Source organism: Mustelus asterias, chromosome 7 (assembly GCF_964213995.1).
Source record: "Mustelus asterias chromosome 7, sMusAst1.hap1.1, whole genome shotgun sequence".
Taxonomy (NCBI): Eukaryota; Metazoa; Chordata; class Chondrichthyes; order Carcharhiniformes; family Triakidae; genus Mustelus; species Mustelus asterias.
In genome coordinates, this window is record NC_135807.1 from 38,545,850 (window position 1) to 38,563,894 (window position 18,045).

Below are 18,045 nucleotides of genomic sequence, written 5' to 3' on the forward strand. Positions count from 1 at the left end.
CCACGGGAATCCCACCAACAGACTCTATGAAAGGTTTATTTTCTTATTTTGGTCATTAAATAGTGAAAATGTCTGTCTGTAAACTGTTTATAGTGAGTTTATTTTATTCTGCTTGTCACAGCTCAGAGACACAGATGTTTTTAGCAATGTGATGTCCCTTCCCCATCTATATTATTTTCAAACATTAATATGTTACATAAGGATATTCAATGATATATACCAGCTAGTCTTTCAGAATGTCAAATGATTGTGTTCTAACATATCTGTCATGTTAAACAATGATTATATTCCTGTTAAGGGATTATAGTCCAGTAATTCTGTTCGGATATTCAATTATACATTTCAGTCAATCCTTCAGGACATCCATTGATTATATCCAACTAATTCCCTCAGAACATGTCGATAATATTCCAGTAAATCTGTCAGATTATCCAGTGAATATATTCTAATAATTGTATTTAGAAATTCCAGCAAATCTCAAGGTTTTCAGTGATCATTTTCTAGTAAAATTCCAGATAATTTGGCCTCGCCCATTCTGCTCATTCTGTCCCCTCCACTCCCAGGTTTCATCCTCTCTGATCGCTCTGTTCCCTGGCCTCACTCATTCTGTCCTCTCTGCTCCCATGCCTCACCCTCTATGACCACTCTACTCCCAGGCATTGCCCTCTCTGACTGCTCCGCTCCCAGGCTTCATGTCTTCTGCTCATGGCCTCGAAATCTCCGAATGCTTTGCTCCCTGACATCACACTCCTAACCACTCTACTCCTCAGCCTTGATCTTTATAAGATTTCTGCCAAGCCCTGAGTTAATTCTGTCCCTAAACTTCTCCTTCAAACTCTCTACGTCTATTTCCTTCCGAAGGTTAAAAGGCGTGTCTATGTTGTTAACCAAGTTTTTGATCATCTGCTCTATTGCATCCTCAATGTCATGTTTTATTTGATAACTGTCCTGTTAAGTGCCTTGATATGTTTTTCTAATTTAACGATGCTTTGTAAATAATTAATGCTATTTTTGGGTTGTTATATTCCTGTTTCCTACATAGACTAACCGTCGACATGGCAGCTATGATGTTTTGACTGAAAATCAAGTTCAAGAGATTAAGACTCAGGTTTGCAGATATCTGGATGGGACATTGGAAGAAATTAACGTGAGTGACTCTGCGTACTTCGAACACAATGTGTACTCAGAGAAATATACCAATCCCACAGTTGTACTGGGGAGCCATGCATCATGTAAAGCACAGGTTATGGGTGGGGCCACTATACAAGTGCCGATTTTCCAACACACATTCCCTCTTAGTGCAACTCCTGCTGTGTTCAGTGTGTTTATTATATGGTGTATATTGAACTTATAGTATGTGATTAGTTGTGGCTCAACGGTAGCACTCTTACCTCTGACTCAGATGGTTATGGATTCAAAGTCCAGTCCAGGGAATTGAACACAGAATCTAGATAAGCAATCCAGTGCTGTACTGAGGAATGGGTTTGTAACATTTATACAATTGTGTTCTCTGATAGACCTATACTGTGGAGATGCCGGCGTTGGACTGGGGTAAGCACAGTAAGAAGTCTCACAACACCAGGTTAAAGTCCAACAGGTTTATTTGGTAGCAAATACCATAAGCTTTCGGAGCACAGCTCCTTCGTCAGATGGAGTGGATATCTGTTCTCCAACAGTGCACAGACACAGAAATCAAGTTACAGAATACTAATTAGAATGCAAATCTCTACAGCCAGCCAGGTCTTAAAGGTACAGACAATGTGGGTGGAGGGAGCATTCAACACAGGTTAAAGAGATGTGTATTGTCTCCAGACAGAACAGCTAGTGAGATTCTGCAAGATCAGGGGGAAAGCTGTGGGGGTTACTGATAATGTGACATAAATCCAACATCCCGGTTTAGGCCATCCTCATGTGTGCGGAACTTGGCTATCAGTTTCTGCTCAGCGACTCTGCGCTGTCGTGTGTCGTGAAGGCCGCCTTGGAGAACGCTTACCTGAAGATCCGAGGCTGAATGCCCGTGACTGCTGAAGTGCTGCCCCACAGGAAGAGAACAATCTTGCCTGGTGATTGTCGAGCGGTGTTCATTCATCCGTTGTCGTAGCGTCTGCATGGTTTCCCCAATGTACCATGCCTCGGGACATCCTTTCCTGCAGCGTATCAGGTAGACAACGTTGGCCGAGTTGCAAGAGTAGGTACCGTGTACCTGGTAGATGGTGTTCTCACGTGAGATGATGGCATCCGTGTCGATGATCCGGCACATCTTGCAGAGGTTGCTGTGGCAGGGTTGTGTGGTGTCGTGGTCACTGTTCTCCTGAAGGCTGGGTAGTTTGCTGCGGACAATGGTCTGTTTGAGGTTGCGTGGTTGTTTGAAGGCAAGAAGTGGGGGATGTGGGGATGGCCTTGGCGAGATGTTCGTCTTCATCAATGACATGTTGAAGGCTCCGGAGGAGATGCCGTAGCTTCTCCGCTCCGGGGAAGTACTGGACGACGAAGGGTACTCTGTCCACCGTGTCCCGTGTTTGTCTTCTGAGGAGGTCGGTGCGGTTTTTCGCTGTGGCACGTCGGAACTGTTGATCGATGAGTCGAGCGCCATATCCTGTTCTTATGAGGGCATCTTTCAGCGTCTGGAGGTGTCTGTTGCGATCCTCCTCATCCTTGATCTTGCAGAATCTCACTAGCTGTTCTGTCTGGAGACAATACACATCTCTTTAACCTGTGTTGAATGCTCCCTCCACCCACATTGTCTGTACCTTTAAGACCTGGCTGGCTGTAGAGATTTGCATTCTAATTAGTATTCTGTAACTTGATTTCTGTGTCTGTGCACTGTTGGAGAACAGATATCCACTCCATCTGACGAAGGAGCTGTGCTCCGAAAGCTTATGGTATTTGCTACCAAATAAACCTGTTGGACTTTAACCTGGTGTTGTGAGACTTCTTACCAGACCTATACTGTACAGTAATTATATCAAAAGAACAGGAGTGGACTGGTTCAGCCCCTTAGCTATTTAGGATCCTGGTTGACCTGTATCTCAGCTCCATTAAGTTCCCTTTCCTCCATATAGCTCGATAACTTTGCCTCACAAAATCTTTTGATTTCAGTCTTGAAAGCACCAGTTGTTCTCTGTGTCCGCACCTTTTTTGGGGAAGAGAATTCCACTCCTGCGTCCCTTCTTGTGGTCAGCTCTAATTTTAAGATCATGTCCCCATCTGTCTTGATTTTCCTACCAAAGAAAATAGTTTATCTCTATCCAACCTAACACCTCAATCAGATTACCCCTCAATCTTCTCAACTCGGAAATACAAACTATGTTTATACAATCTGTCCTCATAATTTAAATGTCTAAGACCCAATATGATTCTGATAAATCTGTGCTGCACTCCCTCAAATGCATCCATCCTGAGGTGCACAATATGTCAGCTGGGGTCTGACCCAGATTATGTAAAATTGTAGCATAACTTTCTCCCCTTTGTATTCCACTCTCCTTGAGATAAAGTTCTACATTTTGTACCCATCTACTATCTACAAATGATTTTATAGCTCAATAAGAGGACATTCAGATTAAGTAATCTGTGCTTTCGTTTATAATTCACAAGGCTCCTCCCAATCCATCTTTGTCATCTCAGCCGTCTGTATTTTGCTTTATTTGCTTTACAAGTGAAACAGGAAGTGGTTGTGGAAAATAGCGTAGATGCTTTCAAAAGGAGATTAGATGAATGCACAAGATTTTTCTTCTTATTTCAAAAAATGACTCATACTCATGACAGGGTGGTGGAGAGAGTGAATGTTGAAAGTGGTGTATGCCAATCAAGTGGGCTGCTTTGATCTGGATGGAATTGAGCTTCTTGAGTTTGTTGTTGGAGCTGCTCTCATCCAGGCAAGCGGAGACTATTCCATCATATTGCTGGCTTGTGCGTTGAAGATGGCTGACAGGCTATGGGGAGTCAGGAAGTGAGCTACTCACTGCAAAATTCCCAACCTCTGACCCGCTTTTGTAACTACAGTATTCAAATGCCTAACAGTAACCCCCAGAATGTTGATAGTGGGGGATTCAGTGATGGTGATGCTATAGAATGTCAAGGGGAAATGATTGGATTCTCTCTCATTGGAGATGGTCATTACCTGGCACTTGTGTAGCATGAATATTATTAACCACTTATCAACCCAAACCTGAGTGTTCTCCAAGTCTTGCTGCATATGGATATGGACTGCTTCAGTATCTGTGAACATACAAATGGTGCTGAACATTATGCTATCATCTGTGAACGTCCCCACTTCTGACCTTATGATGGAGGGAAGATCTTTGATGAAGTAACTGAAAGTGGTTGGGCCTTAGGACACTATGCTGAGGAATCCAATAACATCTTCCTCTGTGCTGGGTAGTACATGATGTGGAGATGCCGGCGTTGGACTGGGGTGAACACAGTAAGAAGTTTAACAACACCAGTAAGAACACCAGTAAGAGTCTGTGTCTTTATAAGCTCTGTTTGTGAACAGAATTCCCACTCACCTGAAGAAGGGGCTTAGAGCTCCGAAAGCTTGTGTGGCTTTTGCTACCAAATAAACCTGTTGGACTTTAACCTGGTGTTGTTAAACTTCTTACTGGGTAGTACAACCAGTGGAGAGCTTTCTTCGTGATATGCATTGACTTTCATTTTGCTAGGCCACCTTAATGCTACACTCGGTCAAATGATAGCTTGATGTCAAGGGTAATCACTCTCACCTCACCTCTTGCATTTAACTCTTTTGTCTATGTTTGGATCAAGGCTATAATGACATCAGGAGCTGAGTGTCCCTGACAGAACCCAAACTGAAGATCAGTGGGCAGGTTATTGCTGAGTCATAGAGGTCATAGAGCCATAGATGTTTACAGCATGGAAACAGGCCCTTCGGCCCAACTTGTCCATGCCGCCCTTTTTTTTAAACCCCGAAGCTAGTCCCAATTGTCCGCATTTGGCCCATATCCCTTCATACCCATCTTACCCATGTAACTGTCTAAATGCTTCTTAAAAGACAAAATTATACCCGCCTCTACTACTACCTCTGGCAGCTTGTTCCAGACACTCTCAACCCTCCGAGTGAAAAAATTGCCCCTCTGGACCCTTTTGTATCTCTCCCCTCTCACCTTAAACCTATGCCCTCTAGTTTTAGACTCCTCCACCCTTGGGAAAAGATATTGACTATCTAGCTGATCTATGCCCCTCATTATTTTATAGACCTCTATAAGATCACCCCTCAGCCTTCTACGTTCCAGAGAAAAAGTCCCAGTCTATCCAGCCTCTCCTTATAACTCAACCCATCAAGTCCCAGTAGCATCCTAGTAGATCTTTTCTGCACTCTTTCTAGTTTAATAATATCCTTTCTATAATAGGGTGACCAGAACTGCGCACAGTATTCCAAGTGTGGCCTTACCAATGTCATATACAACTTCAACAAGACGTCCCAACTCCTGCATTCAATGTTCTGACCAATGAAAGCATGCTGAATACCTTCTTCACCACTCTGTCCACCTGTGACTCCACTTTCAAGAAGCTATGAATGTGTACCCCTTGATCTCCTTGTTCTGTAACTCTCCCCAACGCCGTACCATTAACCATTAAGTCCTGCCCCTGGTTCGATCGACCAAAGTGCATCACCTCACATTTATCTAAATTAAACTCCATCTGCCATTCGTCAGCCCACTGGCCCAATTGATCAAGATCCTGTTGCAATCGGAGATAACTTTCTTCACTGTCCATTATGCCACCAATCTTGGTGTCATCTGCAAACTTATTAGCCATGCCTCCTATATTCTCATCCAAATCGTTAATATAAATGACAAATAACAGCACTTGATCCGTGAGGCACACCACTGGTCACAGGCCTGCAGTTTGAAAAACAACCCTCTACAACCACCCTCTGGCTTCTGTCATCAAGCCAATTTTGTATCCATTTAGCTACCTCACCCTGGATCCCGTGAGATTTAACCTTATGCAGTACCATGCATAAGGTACTGTCATGGTACTGCATAAGGTTACCATGCGGTACCTTGTCAAAGGCCTTGCTAAAGTCCATGTAGACAACATCAACTGCACTGCCCTCATCTACCTTCTTGGTTACCCCTTCAAAAAGCTCAACCAAATTTGTGAGACATGATTTTCCACTCACAAGTATCACAAACAAAATTGTATTTACTCTCCTATGGCCCATAATCAGCATATTTTGAATGGAAAGAGGTGTGCTTTTTCTTACCCTTCGAGTGTCCATTCCAATGAAATTATTCAGCAGCCAGCTTTCATTAATTTAAAATAAAGAAGGTTATTTATTCTCGCACACTTTCCCCAAATTAATGCAACTTCACTTATTTGGTCTCATGCATGCTCACACAGACACAAGAATTATATACTGATACAGGTAGTGCACTTTCACAGATTAGTTAGTTCAGTCTCTGGTTACTGATTTTGAGACTCCCATTTGGTAGGTTGATGGTACATTGAATGGATTTGATGATTTAAAATAGAAGTGTGACTGTTGTAACATGAATGGTTCACAGAAGGTTGTGTGGTTGTTTCTCAGATGAACTTTGAAACTGAAACATAGAACATAGAACAGTACAGCACAGAACAGGCCCTTCGGCCCACGATGTTGTGCCGAGCTTTATCTGAAACCAAGATCAAGCTATCCCACTCCCTATCAAGTTCTTTGGCTGCTTAATAATTTGCAGCTTGTTTGAGAGTCTGATTCTCAGACTAGCTAACGACTGATAGTTCTGATCGATCTGCTGGGTCTTGAGGTAATATGAATGCAGTCCCTGAAACCAGCATAGAATAGAATAGAATCCCTACAGTGCAGAAGGGGGCATTCATCCTATCGAGTATGCACTGACACCCTGAAAGAGCATCTTACTCAGGCTCGGGCCCCTGCCCTATCTCCATAATGCCATGCATTTACCATGGCTAATCCAACTAACTTGCACATCTTTGGACTGTGGGAGGAAATCAGAGCACCCGGAGGAAACCCACACAGACACAGAATGTGCAAACTCCACAGTCACCCAAGGCCGGAATTGAACCTGGGTTCCTGGTGCTGTGAGGCAAAGTGCTGACCACTAATCCACTGTGTTGTCTTAGGTCACATGACTGCAGAGTTAACAGCTATGCGGGCCACTCAGTCTAGTTTGGATGTGGCAGGCCACTGTAATACAATCAGAAGTTGATAGTGGCCTTTGAGTTTCAATCTTCCCTTTTGCCCAATATGAAACATGCAGGCAGGCAGTCTGGCAATTCCATGCTGTTTTGGTGTCGGCCCATCCTTAAACAATAAGATGAGTGGATTCCAAAATGGCTGAAAGCTACATTCACCTATGCCCATATTTAATTTGGTATTCGCCAGAGACTTGATACTGTCTGTAAGCTCAATGCCCAAAAGTCACATGACTTGCGACAGCCATCTTAACACCTTAATTGTGTCTGATTTTTAGAAGTATTGTTTGAAAGTTCGTGATATGCCTTGTCTGGGCATGATACTAAGTGCCACTTGATAGTATTCCTTTTGTATCTGCTCTGTACATCAGCAGCTACTGTTAAAACTTTTTTTTCTTGTTAAAATATACTTTATTCGCAAAATATCTGAATGTTACAAACATTTCAAAGTGGCCAAAATAAACAGTGCAATAACATTCAGGTTTTCTAATTGTCCTCAGTTAGAGTTATAATTCCAGTGCTGCAATTAGCCGCTGCACCGCTCCACAAAGGTTGGAGGAAAGGCACTATTTAGTGAAGGTTCCTACTCCTGATTACTATCCGATGTCCCCTGTTGGCATGTGCAAGTGTACAGATTTTGAAGAATTGCAACACCTGAATTGTAACTCTAACTAAGAACAACTAGAAAACCTGAACATTATTGCACTTTGTGTTACGGCCACTTTGAAATGTTTGTGATGTTCTTTCAGGTATTTTACGAAGAAAGTATATTTTAACAAGAGAACAAGTGTTCGTACCTGCTTGAAGGCTTGTATGGTTAATCATAGACCATTTATTGTTAACCCATAACTATGTATATACCAAGGTGCTGCCCTGTTTGGGTGCTGCCTCCATGCCAGCTCCTTCCAGACTCTACTGTTCTCATTGACTGGGATGTTTCTGCAGCCTTGTTTTGAAGTGCTGCACATTGGAGGAAAGAGTCAGAACCAGTCCCATCCAGTAGTAGCATCACTCTACTGCTTGGTCAGAAAATGTTCCTGAGAGTAGCCATGGAGAATCTGTGGGCAGAACTAGGCTGCTCTCCTAACGTTTTGAATATACTGATTCACATCCAAGTTACAAGTAATCAGTCAGTGTCCTGCTCATATTCACTATTTTAAGCAATCACTTGCAGCTGATTGACAGCTAACTGCCACTCCACTGACAGGCAATTTCTGTTAGCTAACTTTCAGTTTCTTTCACAATTTTTAAAGCTCCAAGTTAAATCCAAAATGTTAAACAAAAATTCAATTTGAGATATGGAACCAATACTTACCAGAGAATTCCACTCTCTCCAAATTCCCAGCTTTTACATTCTCTTTATGCTACACTCCTTTTACAACCATTCTGTGTAAATACTTGGTTACGGGGATAGGTTACTGGCCTGGGTGGGATTGTGGTCTTGATGGGCCGAATGGCCTCCTTCCGCACTGTCGGGATTCTATGATACTCTATTATTGAATTGGGAGACTTGCTTGAGGGATTGACAACTGGTGTTGAAGATGAGAACTTATCCAGCCTAGATCTGTGAAATTTGAAGCACACACTTCCAATATGTGTCACTGACTAGCATAATCTGGTAGGGATTATTTACTGGACCAATAATCCAGACCACCATGAGAACAACATGAGGGGCGGCACGGTGGCACAGTGGTTAGCACTGCAGTCTCACAGCACCAGGAAGCTGGGTTCGATTCCCAGCTTGGGTCACTCTCTGTGTGGAGTTTGCACATTCTCCCCGTGTCTGCGTGGGTTTCCTCCGGGTGCTCCGGTTTCTTCCCATAGTCTGAAAGACGTGTTGGTTAGATACATTGACCCAAACAGACGCGACTAGGGGAATTTCACAGTAACTTCATTGCGGTGTTAATGTAAGCCTTACTTGTGACTAATAACTAAACTTTACTTTTAACTTGAATTTATTTATAAAAAATAAGCCAAAGGCATCCAGGCTTGTTAATTGAATGGTTAACAGCCATAAAGCTAAAGACTTTCTGTGTGGTGAACTGGTCACCAGGTCACTACCCCCTGGGCACTCATACCTCCAATGTAAGAACACCTGTAAGCGAGTTATGGAGATGGCAGACATTTACACTGTCAATTGGGAAACAGTCACTGACTGCCATGGCCTCTGGAGGCTGACTGGAAGGGTATTGGAAGAGGCAACGAGAAACAAAAAGCTCAGCTGGCCGAGCAGAGGGCCCAAAGAAAACAGAGGCCAGCGAATGATGTTCTTTCTCAGCCCACTGTCTTCCTCTACAGCAAATGCAGCAGAGACTGCCATGCCAGAGTGGGGCTGCTCAGCCACACCAGGCAATGCTTAACACAGAGTCAACCATCACGGCATCAATCATCATCTTATGAGACGGAAGATTACTTCTGCAAAAGAAATTTGGGCCAGGCAATTAAGTTGCAATATTAAAAAAACTACTGCAGTGTTTGTATATGAATGATTAATTTCAAAATAACCGTTTGACCAATTTTACTTTAAAAGATCACAAATCTCAGGCAACTCCGTGAGTCTTTTGCACAGTTCAAGATAATTTTGCAGTAAGTATTCTTTCTTTTGCTCTTTTTGTCCGAATACTTGTGTTCAATAAATTGTGATGATTTCTTGGATATCGAACACACCCAGGATAGAAACAAAGGAAAGCTCCCTCTATCCTGCACCAAACGTTTGCAATGCAGATACAGCATGAAGAATCATAGAAACCCTACAGTGCAGAAAGAGGCCATTTGGCCCATCGAGTCTGCACTGACCACAATCCCAGCCAGGCCCTACCCCCATATTCCTACATATTTTACCCGCTAATCCCTCTAACCTACGCATCTCAGGACACTAAGGGGCAATTTTAGCATGGCCAATCAACCTAACCCGCACATCTTTGGACTGTGGGAGGAAACCAGAGCACCCGGAGGAAACCCACGCAGACATGAGGAGAATGTGCAAACTCCACACAGACAGTGACCCGAGCAGGGAATCGAACCCAGGTCCCTGGAGCTGTGAAGCAGCAGTGCTATCCACTGTGCTACTGTGCCGCCCACGGTAGCTTCCTCTACTTTCCAATGAGATCTTCTACACTGTAGGGATTCTATGATACTCCCAGACCAAATACTCCTCTTGTCCTAGTCCATCCAAACACTCGGGTCAGCTACGGATAGATACAAGGTAAAGCTCTCTATACATTACCCCATTGAACACTCCTAAGTCAGATGGTATATGGTTAGATGTAAAGTTTCCTTTGCACTGCCCAAACAAAGGGTCCCAGGTCAGGTACAGCTCAAGTTAGGAGTAAAGTCCCCAATTTACTGTAAAATCAAGCACTTTCGGCTGTTATTTCCTTTGTCTACACTACACCAGTGACTGTGCCTTAAAAATACTTTATTGTTTCAAAATACCTCTTGTTAAAGTCAAATCATATTTAATTTAACTAGATGGGCTGGAGTTTATGCTCCCCCATCAGTAGTTAGCACAGCTGCCTCACAGCGCCCGAGACCCAGGTTCAATTCCGGCCTTAAGTGACTGTTTGGAGTTTGCATGTTCTCCCCGTGTCTGCATGGGTTCCCTCTGGATGCTCCGGTTTCCTTCCACAGTCCAAAGATGTGCAGGTAAGGTGGATTGGCCATGGTTAATTGCCCCATGGTGCCCAAAGATGTGTAGGCTAGGTGGATTAGCCATGGTAAATGCACAGGGTTACAGAGATAGGGTGAAGGAGATGGCCTGGGTAGGATGCTCTTTCGGAGAGACATTTCAGACTCAATGGGCCAAATGGCCTCCTTCTGCGTTGTAGGGATTCAATAGGATTCTATGGACTCAAAATCCAGCTCGTGGGCTTCCTGCCACCTACCTGCCCACACCCAACTTGTATAAAACTTTACTGGGGGTGAGGGAGGTGCTGGCAGCCAATTAAGGTCCACATCTCATTCCAGCTACTATTTTACCCATGGCAAGGGAAGGCCCATGTCAAGTGGGTCACCTCCCTCCCCTATCCTTTCAAACCTGGCCCCACATCCTACTTAACCCTCTTGCTGAGACCTGCCAGTCTGACCCAGCCAAATCCCCCCTTTGGACTTATCTTGGTGCGTGGCTCCAGCGACGATCTCCAGTGGTCACCTCTCCCGTCTGCTGCTGCTGCTGGAACTACAGAGGTGGGACTTCCTGTTCCAATTAGCTGTTAAATTTCAGCATGACTGCTATTCTTCCCATGGGAGGGCTTGCCCACACTGACCTTTTTAGCCATGTGGTGGTGCGGGGACCATGGCTTCCTGTAAAACACTGAGATTTTTTAATGAGGCAACAGAAAAGGATTACGAGATTAACACCAGGGATTAGGGACTAATGTTACGTGCCTAGATTGGACACGCTGGAGTTGTGCTTCTTTGAGAAAAGAGAAAGTTGGGAGGAGATTTCCGAGATGTGTTCAAAAACAAGAGGGACGTAGAGAGAGTATGTCGAGAGAAACTGTTCCCTTTGTAGGAGTGTCAACAATCAGACGACATAGTTTGTTGAATGAAACAAAGACAGCACAAGGAGTGGTTATATCTGGACTGCACCACCTGAAATGGTGGTGGAGGTGGATCCAATCTTGTCTTTCAAAGGCAATTAGAGTAGCACCTGAAGGAGAAAAATCACAGTTGGCAACCCTGTCTCTCCTGCTGCCTCTCTCCCTGCTACTGTCTCTGTCTCTACTGCTGTCTCTGCTCCTGCTACTGTCTCTGTCTCTCCTGCTGCCTCTCTCCCTGCTACTGTCTCTGTCTCTACTGCTGTCTCTGCTCCTGCTACTGTCTCTGTCTCTCCTGCTGCCTCTCTCCCTGCTACTGTCTCTGTCTCTACTGCTGTCTCTGCTCCTGCTGCTACCTCTCTCTATTTCTGTCCCAGTTCCTGCTTCTATCTTTGCCCTTTTTTCTTTTTAACTTCTTGGCTCTAGCTGATGCTGGAGCCTGTCCAATTCCAAATCCCTCTCCGCTAACTTCTCCAACCGGTGTTTCTTCAGCTGTCTCGGCCACAACCTGCAGTTGTTTCTGCCTCTGTTGCTGTTTCAGCTTCTATTTCCCTTACTGCTGTCTTTGGCTCTGCCTCAGCAAAATTCAGTCAAAACCCTGACTTCAGTTTTACATTTTATTTTGTTTCATGCGAAGGCAACAAGGGCAAGAAATTGAGACTGCATTACGGAAGAAATATATTCTAATTGATAAAATGAACAGAGCAACCAGCTATACCCCTGAACCGGTGAGTGTAAGGAAATAGACATACGAATATTGGTACAGGAGTAGGCCATTCAGCCCATCGAGGCTGCTCTGCCATTCACTCTGAACATGGCTGTTGCATATTTTTTCATTCTTTTTTGCAAGAATTATTTAACTGTTTTCTATAAAATGAGATCCAATATTATGTTCTGTGCTTTCAAAGGCAAGAGGAAGAGTCTGGTGAAAGCATATTTTAATTTCCGTTTTATAGGAATTTAAGAAACAGAAAGGATTTTCAGCTTATTATCCTGGGTATGTTATTGTGAGCTCACTTGAGCCAATAGACCAGAGAAGACCCTTTCAAAAGGAATGGAGTTGGAATTCAGCTTTGAAAACCTGCAAACCTAGATATCCATTATCTTTTATCGTTATTTTAAAAATTCCAAATCCCTGTAAGTCATTCCCAGAGATTGGTTATAAGAAACAACTACACCGGCCACAACATCAGCCAAGGGTTTCTTTTATTGTATTCTATTACATGTATGGATATTGGCAGTTGTTTTTTCAATACCTGGTCATTTGGTGCTTGCAGGTTGTGGCCGAGACAGCTGAAGAAACACCGGTTGGAGAAGTTAGCGGAGAGGGATTTGGAATTGGACAGGCTCCAGCATCAGCTAAAGCCAAGAAGTTAAAAAGCAAAAAGAGCAAAGATATAACCAGGTCAGAAACTATGGCTGTGATTCTCCCATCCCGCTGCGCTAATTTGTTAGGGCCACATTTCCAGCGGCATCTGCGCCACATCAGAAATCGGCTGGGAGGCGAGGTCAGCATTGAAATAATATTTAACGCACTATTTAAGTACAATTAGCGAGCCCGGGACTGAATTCGCTCGCATCTCCCACCCCGTCAGAGTGTTTCACTCCAGTAGGGATTACAGTAGCTCCTCACTATAAGACCATAAGACATAGGAGCGGAAGTAAGGCCATTCGGCCCATCGAGTCCACTCCACCATTCAATCATGGTTGATTTCAACTCCATTTACCCGCTCTCTCCCCATAGCCCTTAATTCCTCGAGAAATCAAGAATTTATCAATTTCTGTCTTGAAGACGCTTAACGTCTCGGCCTCCACAGCCCTCTGTGGCAATGAATTCCACAGACCTACCACTCTCTGGCTGAAGAAATTTCTCCTCATCTCTGTTCTAAAGTGACTCCCTTTTATTCTAAGGCTGTGCCCCCGCGTCCTAGTCTCCCCTGCTAATGGAAACAACTTCCCTACGTCCATCCTATCTAAGCCGTTCATTATCTTGTAAGTTTCTATTAGATCTCCCCTCAACCTCCTAAACTCCAATGAATACAATCCCACGATCCTCAGACGTTCATCGTATGTCAGGCCTACCATTCCCGGGATCATCCGTGTGAATCTCCGCTGGACCCGCTCCAGTGCCAGTATGTCCTTCCTGAGGTGTGGGGCCCAAAATTGCTCACAGTACTCCAAATGGGGCCTAACCAGTGCTTTATAAAGCCTCAGAAGTACATCCCTGCTTTTGTATTCCAAGCCTCTTGAGATAAATGACAACATTACATTTGCTTTCTTAATTACGGACTCAACCTGCAAGTTTACCTTTAGAGAATCCTGGACTAGGACTCCCAAGTCCCTTTGCACTTTAGCATTATGAATTTTGTCACCGTTTAGAAAATAGTCCATGCCTCTATTCTTTTTTCCAAAGTGCAAGACCTCGCACTTGCCCACGTTGAATTTCATCAGCCACTTCTTGGACCACTCTCCTAAACTGTCTAAATCTTTCTGCAGCCTCCCCACCTCCTCAATACTACCTGCCCCTCCACCTATCTTTGTAACATCGGCAAACTTGGCCAGAATGCCCCCAGTCCCGTCATCTAGATCGTTAATATATAAAGAGAACAGCTGTGGCCCCAACACTGAACCCTGCGGGACACCACTTGTCACCGGTTGCCATTCTGAGAAAGAACCTTTTATCCCAACTCTCTGCCTTCTGTCTGACAGCCAATCGTCAATCCATGTTAGTACCTTGCCTCGAATACCATGGGCCCTTATTTTACTCAGCAGTCTCCCGTGAGGCACCTTGTCAAAGGCCTTTTGGAAGTCAAGATAGATAACATCCATTGGCTCTCCTTGGTCTAACCTATTTGTTATCTCTTCAAAGAACTCTAACAGGTTTGTCAGGCACGACCTCCCCTTACTAAATCCATGCTGACTTGTCCTAATCCGACCCTGCACTTCCAAGAATTTAGAAATCTCATCCTTAACGATGGATTCTAGAATTTTGCCAACAACTGAGGTTAGGCTAATTGGCCTATAATTTTCCATCTTTTTTCTTGTTCCCTTCTTGAACAGTGGGGTTACAACAGCGATTTTCCAATCCTCTGGGACTTTCCCTGACTCCAGTGACTTTTGAAAGATCATAACTAACGCCTCCACTATTTCTTCAACTATCTCCTTTAGAACTCTAGGATGTAGCCCATCTGGGCCCGGAGATTTATCAATTTTCAGACTTTTTAGTTTCTCTAGCACTTTCTCCTTTGTGATGGCAACCATATTCAACTCTGCCCCCTGACTTTCCTGAATTGTTGGGATATTACTCGTGTCTTCTACTGTGAAGACTGACGCAAAGTACTTATTAAGTTCCTCAGCTATTTCCTTGTCTCCCATCACTAGATTACCAGCGTCATTTTGGAGCGGCCCAATGTCTACTTTTGCCTCCCGTTTGTTTTTAATGGGAAGCTAGCGCCTCAACCCCGCTGGAGCGAAGGGGAGGGGCAGTTGAGGGCCCCCAGGGATTTGGGTGGTAGTGGGGTGATGCTCCTGGGCATGGGCAATTTGGAAGTGCCAGCCTGTGCCCATAACACTACTCAAGGGGCAAAGTGCCCATGCCCAGGGGGCACCTTGGCACAGTCCAATGGGCATGGGGAAGTGCCAAGGGGCGGGGCTAAGGGGCACTTTGGTGGTGGGGTCCCGCTGCCACTCTGGCATTGGGATTGATGGGGGCAGGAGGGAGGTCAGCGATCGGGGTGGGCTGGCGGGGGAGGGGATCTGCCTGTGGAAGAGTTTGCATTGTGGGAGGTGTGGAGGGGATTGGCACTGCCAGGGGGTGGGTGGCTAGAGATTGAGGCCATCCAGGACTGGGGGGGGTCGGGGCTGGCCTTGGAATAAATAGGGGGGGCCGCGATCAGGCTGTGGGGAGCTTGGGGGGGGGGGGCAGCATTGCGGAGGTCCCGAGCTGGCCAGCAAATGGGAGGTTGACAGTTCATGACCACTGCGCATGCTCAGAGGCCTGCTGGTTTCAGCCTCCCGGGCAGGAATTGGCCCCGTCCACTGATTTATAATGATATTTACGCGAGTGACCTCTGCATTGGATAGAGTGTGGGAGATTCTAGTGTGAACTCCCACTGAAAAAACTAGCGTGTATTATTCCAGTTATCCCGCGATTTCAGCACTTTTTTGGGGGGAGAATTCCGGCCTATCTATTCTTTTATCATGCTTACCTTTCTGCTTCCTGAGCAATCTGCTTGGGTAAAATTTTCACATCATCTTTTTGCGTTGCCACAGTCTTCCTCTTGTGTCAATCATTCTGGAATCATATAGTGCAGGAAAAGGCACTTCAGTCCATCGTGCTTATGGCAGCTCTTTGAAAGAACTATCAAATTAATTCCTCTCCCTCATTCTTTATGCAGACCCTTGCAAATTTTATTGATTTTGTTGTAGGAATGCATCCAATGACATCTAGCATTTGTTAGACTTGCCCATGCTGTCTTCAGCCGAAAACATTTTTCCCAATAAATTTCTGAAAATGTGAGATTAAAGCAACACAGCAAAGGAAACAAGACACTTGGGACATGAGGGAATAGGGCAACCAATGGGATATTTCTTATGCCATCAGACTAAAGGATTAAGTAATAAACAACAGGGAATGATTGAGAAATATCTTCCCAGCATTTAGCCTTAACGATAAGAATCCATTTGGGTGGAAATTAGAAATAGTAAGGAGAAAAAGTCACTGATAGGTGTAGTCTATAGGCCGCCAAAAAATAGCATCATGGTGGGGTGAGCAATAAACAAGGAAATAACTGATGCATGTAAAAATAGTATAGCAATTATCATGGGGGACTTTAATCTGCATGTCGATTGGTCAAAGCAGCCTTGAGAAGGAGTTCATAGAATGTATCCACGATAGTTTCTTCAAACAGTATGTGATGGAACCTACGAGGGAGCAAGCTATCCTAGATCTGGTCCTGTGTAATGAAACAGGAATCATTAATGATCTCAGTTAGGGATCCTCTCAGAAGGAGCGACCACAGTATGGTTGAATTTAAAATACAGATGGAGTGTGAGAAGGTAAAATCCAATACCAGTGCCTTGCGCCGAAACAAAGGAGACTACTACGGGATGAGGGAGGAGCTGGCTAAGGTAGACTGGGAGCAAAGACTGTATGGTGGGACAATTGAGGAACAGTGGAGGACTTTCAAAGCGATTTTTCACAGTGCTCAGCAAAGATATATACCAGTGATCAGGAAGGACTGTTGAAAAAGGGATATCTAAGGAAATAAAGGAGGGTATCAAATTGAAAGAAAATGCATCACAAAGTGGCAAAGATTAGTGGGAAAATAGAGGATTGGGAAATCTTTAAAGGTCAACAGAAAGCCACGAAAATAGCTATAAAGAAAAGTAAGATAGATTATGGGAGTAAACTAGCTCAGAATATAAAAACAGATAGCAAAGGTTTCTACAAATATATAAAACAAAAAAGAGTGGCTAAGGTAAACATTGGTCTTTTAGAGGATGAGAAGGGGGATTTAATAACAGGAAATAAGGAAATGGCTGAGGCATTGAACGGGTATTTTGTGCGGTCTTCACAGCGGAAGACACAAATAACATGACAAAAATTGATGACAAGAAGACAATGGCAGGTGAGGACCTAGAAATGATCATTATCATTAAAGAAGCATTGTTAGGTAAGCTAATGCGGCTAAAGATGGACAAGTCTCCTGACCCTGATGGAATGCATCCCAGGGTACTAAAAGAGATGGCGGGGGAAATACCAAATGCACTCATGGTAATTTACCAAAATTCGCTGGACTCTGGGGTGGTTCCAGCAGATTGGAAACAGCAAATGTGATGCCACTGTTTAAAAAAGGAGGTGGACAAAAGGCAGGTAACTAAAGGCTGGTTAGCTTAACTTCTGTAGTGGGGAAAATGCTTGAATCTATCATTAAGGAAGAAGTCGCAAGGCATCTGGATAGAAATTGACCCATTGGGAAGCCACAGCATGGGTTCATGAAGGGAAGGTCAGGTTTAACTAATTTAGTGGAATCCTTTGAGGACATTCTGAACACAGTGGACAACAAGGAACCGGTGGATGTGGTGCATCTGGATTTCCAGAAGGCATTCGACAAGGTGCCGTACAAAAGGCTGCTGCATGAGATAAAGGTGCACGGCGTTATGGGTAATGTATTAGCATGGATAGAGGATTGGTTAACTAACAGAAAACAAAGCGTGGGGATAAATAAGTGTTTTTCTGGTTGGCGATCAGTGACTAGTGGTGTGCCTCAGGGATCAGTGTTGGGACCGCAATTGTTAACAATTTACATAGATGATTTGGAGTTGG

At 44.2% G+C, this 18,045-nt stretch overlaps 1 protein-coding gene across 1 annotated transcript in view; it reads left to right on the forward strand.

Annotated features, from left to right (window-relative positions):
• kif9 (kinesin family member 9) overlaps positions 1-18,045 on the forward strand; it is a 95,838-nt gene that overhangs the window by 49,495 nt on the left and 28,298 nt on the right. The window contains exons 11-14 of the mRNA XM_078215902.1: positions 1,043-1,147; positions 9,710-9,765; positions 12,355-12,445; positions 12,995-13,122. Of these exons, the coding sequence (XP_078072028.1) occupies positions 1,043-1,147; positions 9,710-9,765; positions 12,355-12,445; positions 12,995-13,122 (380 nt within the window). The remainder of the gene's footprint in view (positions 1-1,042; positions 1,148-9,709; positions 9,766-12,354; positions 12,446-12,994; positions 13,123-18,045) is intronic.